This window comes from Priapulus caudatus, unplaced genomic scaffold (assembly GCF_000485595.1).
Source record: "Priapulus caudatus unplaced genomic scaffold, Priapulus_caudatus-5.0.1 Scaffold17, whole genome shotgun sequence".
Taxonomy (NCBI): Eukaryota; Metazoa; Priapulida; class Priapulimorpha; order Priapulimorphida; family Priapulidae; genus Priapulus; species Priapulus caudatus.
The window spans coordinates 106,106-115,191 of NW_014577078.1; the positions used below are offsets into that span (position 1 = coordinate 106,106).

The 9,086-nt window shown below is 42.7% G+C and overlaps 1 protein-coding gene across 1 annotated transcript in view; it reads left to right on the forward strand.

Annotated features, from left to right (window-relative positions):
* The first annotated feature begins 293 nt into the window (after positions 1-293).
* The window catches only part of LOC106810858 (tyrosine-protein kinase RYK-like), a 22,497-nt gene continuing 13,704 nt past the window's right edge, over positions 294-9,086 (forward strand). Inside the window, exons 1-4 of the mRNA XM_014814329.1 lie at positions 294-304; positions 5,039-5,242; positions 5,706-5,795; positions 6,903-7,108. Coding sequence (XP_014669815.1) covers positions 5,089-5,242; positions 5,706-5,795; positions 6,903-7,108 — 450 coding nt within the window. The 5' untranslated portion in view covers positions 294-304; positions 5,039-5,088. The remainder of the gene's footprint in view (positions 305-5,038; positions 5,243-5,705; positions 5,796-6,902; positions 7,109-9,086) is intronic.

Sequence of the window (9,086 nt, forward strand, 5' to 3'; positions counted from 1 at the left end):
TACTAAATAACAACGGTTATATCTTTCATATAATATGGTATGTTTATTTGTTATATGACCCGAGTCGACTTCCGGAGTGAGAGTAGAGTGATCGGAATGACAGCATAGTATACGAGGTTCTACCAACACCAATGTCCTATTACATCGCAGAATGGGCTGACGTAGCTGTGAGGCCATCATTTAGGGGGGACTTTCGGCGTCATCCAGCAGAGACTGAGCTTAGGAGATGACCAATGAAGATGAGTATCGTGAACGATAGACTGACGATGGCAGCGCGACAGCGGTGGACATAATGACAGAGTTACACGGTAAGTTGAACATAGCCAAGCGGAGTGTTGCCGCGTCGAGGATTCATAGTGAAAGGAGCGAACTCAGAGGGGAAGCTCAATGTGCTCACTGTTAACGGGCAAGGAAAATATACTCATAGTCTCTGGGCACGCTAAATACAGTGTGACTTAGAGTTAGCATTAGCCATGCTTGGTAACTCATCTTGTCATGTTTGACTGTGCTCTGTCGCTGTTGTCGATGCCATTGCCGATACTGCTGGTCTGCACTACTCGGCTCAGCTGACTGCTACTTGCGTACTGGCTACATGCTGCTTGGCTCATACTGTACTAATCTATTATGACTGTCTCGCTTCTGGCTGCCTCTGTGCCCTGCGTCGTAAAGCTGTTAGCTGCTACTCATTTTGGTTTCTGGTGGCTGGTTGCCATACTTTGCTGCTGGACCAAGTGCCACCGTTAACTGCTATCACTACGCTCTATAGTATGGTGAGTGTGACAACTATTCACGCATTCGGCGCTTGAGACTCACCGGCAATTGATGCTTAAATCTCACACTCTCACTCCTGCTTCCTGCTTACTGCTCACTCATTGTAAAATCTCATACGCGTACTCCTTGAGCCTGCGGTGCACTGCTACCTATATCACTGATTAGCATGGTCTCGCTTTAATGTGTTTCTCATAAGCCATCCTGTCACTAGGACTAGCTCTGCCTGTTAACTTGCTGACCACGTGAAATCGTCACAGATTTGCGCTTAAAGTTAAATCACTTGCGTGGCCATTGCATAGACGTACGGCTCCACGTCCTTGTGTGAGCTGAACTACTAGCTGCGTACTGCCGCTCTGCGTATTCGCCTTACCCTAGCCTAACCTTGCTCTGGAGGCTGCTGCTGTTATTCTGCTTAGGTCCTAGCTAGCGACGGCCATAACTAGCTGACTATAGAGCTGCGGATCTGTCGTCGGCTTGACTACTACTATCTAGCTGCTGCCTACAGTGCTGCTGACTGACCTTGTGCCTTGCTGCTATAAGCGTCATTCATTAAACATGAAAAAGTGCTCTGGGAACTACTACTGCTGCTGCTGCTGCCTGCTGGGCCCTGGACTGATCTCAATAGCTGACTAGCGGTGTACCTGCCATATGAGTGTGATTGTTAGTGCTGTACACGTTTAGCTGGCATTCATAGACTGCTTACTGGCAAACCCTAGACTGCTGCCCTACTACTACTATTGCCCTGCTACTGCTGCCTACTCACTGCATATGCTGCTGCTGCTGTGTTATACTTGCTGCCTGCTGCTACTGCTACAGCTGCTGCCTGCTAACTGGCTGTTACTGCTAGTTACTGCTGCTGCTGCCTGCGCTGACTGTTACTGTGCGACTGTCTGACTGTTAACTACTGTTGAGTGCTTACTGATACTGTTGCTGCCGTACCTGCTGCTGCTCACTACTACTGCTGCGCTGCTGCTGCTCGCTGTTACTGATACTGCCGTGCCCTGTCTACGTCGCTACTGCTACTGCTGCTGCTTGCTTACTGACTACTCGCTGCTGTGCTGCTGCCTACTGTTACTTGAGGCTGCTACTGCTGGCTACTGCCTGCTCGCTTGCTGCTGCTACTGCTGACTACTACTACTGACATACTTGATTGCGATGCCGCTCCTAAACGCTCTATTACTGTTTTCTGAGCGTGAGCTTGTTACACTGCTCTAGCATTGCACTTTGAATGTTGCATACATACTTACTGACTAGATTGCTGACTGTCTGGCTGGTCTCAGACTAATCTGCCTACTGCTGCTCACTCATGAACCATTGGTCTTAGCTTGCTACAACTAAAAATTTCTTGAACTGAATCTCTGACTGCTTCGTTGCGGCTGCTACCCTTATAGCTAATGCTACCACGCCAACAATTAAAGCACTCACTCACGCACACTTTTAGTCCACGATTATACCTACACAGCACCTTAAATCATATACATGTACTCACATTTAAATTTGAATGACAAAAGAACCTATTCAATCGTCATCATCATCGTCTTGTGTATCAGAGAAGACACTGTACGTCAGATTGGCATCATCACATTCCTCGTTGCAATCAAGTGAGGCATCTTCTGTCAGTTATGTACAGAGTTTGTTTGAACTTTGAGGCCCTCGAACGAAACGAAGCCCAATTTGTTGTTGTCCATAAGTGTCCATCCGTGGCTATGTGCTGGAAATTTAGTTTGATTGGGACTCCTGGCATTTTTCCATAGATGTGCAACATGGTTTAGCCCGCTTTTTCTTTTACTGAAGAACGTCTTTTCATGGGGGTAGACAACATGGATCAGTCGATTAATTTTTCTCCATTGGGGTGTCTCCATTTCTCAGGCATATGACGTTTTATACAGTATAAACAGAGTGTCATTTACATGTCTCACATTCTGCACCCCATACATACAAGTTACCACAAACATAGTGCTCAAGAGTTGCGGAGACTTGGGGCTCCACACTTTCATTCGATCCTAGTTCAGTGATGGCCGATATGTATTCCATGTTATTGATCGTCAGTGCATAGGGTTTTGCTTTGTAAAGAAATGCAGCAGTGGAGTCGCATCCAGTGAAGGCATAGAAGGCTGGAAGAGCAGAACACACAGCTGGTGTTAGCTTCTAAGCAAGTTCTGAAATATTGATCAGGTATCTGGTATTCCTTGAGCTGGTGCCAGTATTAATTCAGATGATAGCATTCGAAAGTTTCTCATGATAGAGTAGGAGTATAAAAAAACGTCAGTATCAGCGCCACGGACAACAGGACAAGCGACCAAAACAATTCACAGACTGTTGAAGTATAAGGCTTGCTACGCCATCAAAGGTTTGAGGGAGCTTTGCTAGTGTGCGCAAGAAAAACATGGCATCAAGCATGCAGACATCAATATGACAAGGTTCTGTGTTTCCAGTCCCCTCTGCTTCCAGTTTTTTCATCAGTGCCGATTTATCCGTTTTGTTCTTGGCTCCATTGATGTGACAAAGGAAAAGTGGAATTTCTGTGAGTGGGAAGGACAACGGAACCTTAGCCAAATCAAGACTCTTTGTGTCAGCAACAAAGAGCAATCTCTCGAAGACGACATAGGTGCATCGTATTTCGTTAATCTTCAGATCTTTTGATGAAATTCTTGTCTTCAATGCATCCCCTGCAAAGTTCTTGCATTTTTGTGACAAACTCGTTATACCATTCATTCCCTTTGTGTACTACTCCAGTAAGATCATTCTCCACATCAGCGGTAGTTGCATTACCAGTTGTGAGGCAGTAAAGCTCAGGCAGGTTTACTTGAAATTAATTCAGTTTCTTCCAGGCTTTTCACAGCTGCTTGTAAGTCCATTTTGATTCTGTATGGCTTCAGCTCTTGTGAAATTTCCTCAGTAAGAGTAAGACCAGCCATATCCAGGAGACATCCCACTATAGCTCCCCTGAAAGATCTTGTAAGGGTCCACCTTTTTCTGGCATTGGCGCACTAAGAAAATCCTGCAAGCAATGCTGCCTTGTCCTGCTGCAGCACCTTTGGCTTTGTTAACAATTTCGTTCCAGTGTATGGTGTATAGCACTCCATTGAGAAATTTTTTGCTGTGCGAAGAATAGAGAGAGCTCCTCCTTGAAACGTGATGGATTCCTTCGTGGGTATTGTCCACATTCAAAAGATTCAAGTGGAACCTTATCATTCAGCTGCTATAATTAAGGCAATTTGTGGCGAAAAAGATGGGGCGCGTAAGACCAAGCGCATGGATCATATGTACGGCAGGCATAATCAAGTAACAAGTACAAGTGCACCATATTTATGTATACTATCCAGAACATAGCTGTCTTTCCATGTTCCCCAATTGTTGTGCTGTCAGTGTACTTGGCTTGCAAATTTTGCTCCTATATCCCGTATATTTACCCTTTGAACCTGACCCCAAGGTATGCACTGGAGATGACCTATATACTCTTTCAAAATATTCTACATGCTGATAGCATAAAACAAAAATCGGTGTATGATAATATCTCCTTTTGTTAGTATCAGTAAATTAACTCGATATTTTGCAAAAGTCTATCAGTTCAGCTGATATTCGCAATTTAATGTAGGACTTTCCTACCATTTTTCAGTCGAATAAAATATAGGAAGTATCATTACTCATGTATTTGTGCATAAAATGACTCACTTTTACTTTAAATTATAAGTGTAATACAGTAAATTTTTTGGTGGACCTTTCATTAGGTAAAATGTACTTTTTCACTGTTGACCTGGTCTGCTACGCTATGTCCATATATTATGTGAAGTGACATGTACATGTGTAAATTGTGTTGTGTGTGATATGGATAAGCACAATAATCTATTGCAGTTGATGGTTTGCCTGCATTATGTAACAGAGCTTGTGTTCTTTCGTGATGGGTCTTCATCGAGTTGTAACTAAAACATGCTGTGCAGCATGCATCGTAAGATCACTGGGCAAATCTCTAGTTTAGTCACTTTCAACATGGGCTCAACACATACCATTTCTACTGCAGTTAGCCCACTAATGTGTATAGTGTTTTATCATTATATTTTATTTTTACTATCTCATTATTTCCTTGTTAGTGTGTCGTCTATCACAATTGCGTTTTTGAGTTTGTCTGCAATTGTGTTTTTCAATTTGTCTGTAAATTCCTTTCTTTGTTGCGGTGCATTTTGTCCCCAATAACTATATCACATTTAATCACACTGTCGCAGTTGCTCCTTCGTCTGCAGCTTCTGATGTTGTGTCTTGTTATGTAGTGAGATCAGCAGCCATGCTTACAGCACTCACCCACCCCCATTCGGCCGGATGGAATCTCATGGTCACAATCCAGCCAACATGGCTGGCAGCTACATTCGCTTCTCTCCCGTCAGCGACCTTAAGCCTCCTGATCTGCGAACACAGATAAGCGAGATCTCGATCGAGCGCAGCAGGCTCACTCTAGCAGACGTCATACAGGAAGGTAAGATATGTTAAACCTGCATGTTAGCTCTCTTCACTGAAAATTTCTATTACAGTGGAGGAATTTTCTGTTGCGGCAGTGTGAGTCTGTCAGTGACAGGTTGTGGGAGGAGCACATGTTATGTCGTGGCTATCAAGCTTTCGTTCAGGATAGGTTAGTTGGATAAGACAATGTGTTGTCCTGTGTCGATCCTACCTTCCATCGGGGGAGAGTCATGGAAGAAGCCCATATTTTGTGCTGTGCCTGCCTTGGCTTCAGTCCAGGGAAAGTCATTAGTCAAAAAATGGAAATATAAATTTCGAATTGTATGTCTGTCCTATAAATTTTTTGTGTAAGAGATCATTAGCCATGCTTCTGTGTTTGTTTCCCATAGTTTTTATTATAAAATAGCTTAAATAATGCCATAATGGCTATCTTCCTGTACAAAATATACAGTGTGACATAATATGATAATGTGACTCAGGTACATTTGGGAAAATATATCATGGCGTGCTACTTGGAGAAGGAGCTGATATGGAAGTCGAAAATGATGTCTTCGTCAAAACTGTCACAGGTAATTGATAGTGCCATATTATTTTCTTACCATAATAAATAACATGGTATATATTGTATTATATATGGTTCCTTGACTGTAGATGTATTGTGGTAGGTATCTCGCCCTGTAATTGTAGTGCACTGCAGTACAGTAGCATTCTTTATGATTTATTGTGTTATTTCTAATTTCCACAACGTATGCCCACTTTGTACAAATATAAATTGCATATTATATTTTAGTGATATTTTTGTGATTTTTGTTCTGTTATTAAATGTACAATTTGGCTTTGTGATCCACACTGTTGGTCAGTGCTAGTATCACTGACGCTGATAGGGTCTATGTCTCCCTGGGTACTGCCAGAACGTACCCTGGTAACTATCTGATATGGTTAGGGTTAGGACTTGGGGAGTAGGCGTAGGCAACTCCCTAGACTCGTTAGTGGAGCTCATAGGGTCTATGTCCCCCAGGGTACGGTCCAGTATACCGGAACGTACCCTGGTAACTATCTGATATGGTTAGGGTTAGGGAGTAGGTGTAGGCAATTCCCTAGACTTGTTAGTGGAATAGGCGAGGTACGGTCCGGCATATTAGATAGTACCAGCAGAGCATATAAATCACGTTGATTTATATGCTCTGGTACCAGGGTACATTCCGGCAGTACCCAGGAAGACATAGACCCTGGCAGCATCACTGACCGTGACACTGTGTTTTTTAGTAGTGTGTGTAATGTTGGAGCCAAATTCACGTTTGTTTGTCGAATTTTCCAATACATTACCTTACAAACCAGAGGACTGTTGACAGAAACAGCCTTGACAGAAATTTATTGTACATCACTGTAATTTATGCATATCATGATGGGTAACAACATATAAATAATATCGGATGAAAAAACGACACGGTCATTCATTTATTCTGCACTGCAAGACATGATTCTGCACAGTAACACAAAACGCGAGCATCATGACTCATTAAAATATTGAAAACAAGAGAACAAACGTCACTTGTAAGTGTTTGCTTTGGTATACGATCGGTAGATAAGCAATGTTTCTGACGTGTTTTCCGTGACATCTGCCTACCCAGATGCTGAGTGCTCACACATGACATGGATCATTTGTGATGTTGCAGAGCAAGCGTCGGAGTCACAGGTCAATCTGTTCATCACAGAAAGCTGCATGATGCTAGGGCTATCATTCCCCAGCATCCAGACCATCCGCAGTATGTGCATGGACAATGAGCGTCAACCACTTGCTGTCTTCCCTTATGCATCCAACGGGCTTCTCAAGAAGTTCTTGCATAAGTGCAAGATCCCAGGCGAGGGCCAGGGCACTCAGGTAGCCAGCACTGTTTCTGGCAGCCATGTCAGTTGTTGTGGTGTGAGTATGCTTGCTTGCTTGCGCTTTTGTTTCTTTCTCCTATTTTTAGCATTTATTTTCTTTGCCTAAAACAGAAGCACGGTTGTGGCGCTACCATGGGTTTTAATCTTTATTGTCTTCTGAGAAAACGTACCTAGACTGTTTGTTTAGCCTAACAGGTGAGTACAAAGTAGCCTCCTACCTTTTTACATGCAAGTCAAGTGTCAAATGTCAACGGATGATATGTGTAGATGATGGGTAACATGACAGTAGGATGGGGTGATATAAAATTATAATGGTTCTATACTGATACAGCGTATCTATTACTTTATGCAAGTTCGCATTAATAAAGTGTAGGGCCAGGGTCTTACAAGAAACAACTGGCATCACCATAAAACCGTGTCAACGAGAACTCGTTGCATATATTAGTGAAACTAACAATGTACAAGTGCTCCAAGATATGTTAGCCTTATTGTAGACAGTTGCTGTTACCCAAGCAATACCACTTCATATTTCGATGGTCTTGAAAATGCGAGAGCGGGAGGGAAGGCTTCAAAATCATAACTTTAATGTATATTTAGCTCATCCGACACCGTCAGACTGTCAGATGCTGCTTGTAGAATGGCATGAGCGTCTGTCCGTCAACAATTTGGGCACAAATCTAACCGGCTTAACATACATTGTTAATATTCTGGACATGGGGGCAATCCAAAAAAAACTGGGATGTCGAATCGGGGAATCAAGGTTCAAAGCTTAGAAAGGGGAAGGAAGGGCAAGTATCTCCCCTTAACTTGAGGTATAGGGGGAAATGCGTAATCGTGACACAAAATTAAACAGCTTGACCGTTGACATTGGGTATATAGTGTCCTGGTGTGAAAACCTATAATCGTTGCATGGCAAGGGCAGAGGAGCAAAGGACAGCGTTTAGACATTCTCTGAGGACATGGTCTAACGGACCAAGTGAAAAATGTTTTTGTGTCAGCAGTACCACCATTATATGGTTTTATTAAAAATACCATGAAATTTCCTTCCCAATTCTGCACGAAAAGCTGTCTGATGACCTCTTGACCGTCAAGAGGAGGGTTGAACAGCAATTTGTTAACCGTCAACAAAATAATGAAATGGTTTCGCTAATGGAGCCTATATGCTTGTGTGAATGTGTAAGGCTTTAATTTCATAGTTAAATTTTTGTGACAGTACAGTGGCTGCTATGTGCACTTTGGAACCAGTCAATGGATCCAGAAGTAATGGTGGCTGAGCAAGTTGGGGAGGTGGCCTGTTGTATAACCGCCGCACTTCAAAAACATCTATTTTCAGCGATGAGGGTTTTTTCTGTAGCTGCTGTGAACAGCTGTCTGCTTTATATATGTGTCTACTAACACAGGTTTGATTGTGCATGACTTACAAGCATCTGGTTTACTCTGTATTAGTTTACATACCTTTCATTTCTTGTGTTGTGGCACTTTTAAAATGTTTATTTCTTAATGTGTGACCTTTTTTGTCTGCAAGTAGAACTGTTGTTTCGAGCCACATTTTTGGTTCCGAAACTGTTAATGCCAATTATGCAAAGTATATGGGAACTTTTTAATTAATATACTCGTGGGCATTCGAATGATGTTTTAGTAGTTGTAGTTCTAGTGTTTGGTAGCTATTTTTTTTGAATGATTATTATGTTTGCAAAGATATGGATTTTAATAAAAATCAATTTTATTTAAACTTCTGAGTGCCGTAGGATATTGTGACATTGTGTGAGTTTGGTGGCAAATGTACTGCAGTGCTATAAGCCAGTTCGTAGTTAGCCAAGGGGTTGTGTGATGTCACAGGTCACCGGGTCATTTGTGACATAAATCGATGAAATCTCGTGTGCAGCGTGCACTCTCGGTTCAGTACGTATATGTACATGTATTCTGTGTACGTGTGCACACACGCACGCACGCACGCACGCACGCACGCACGC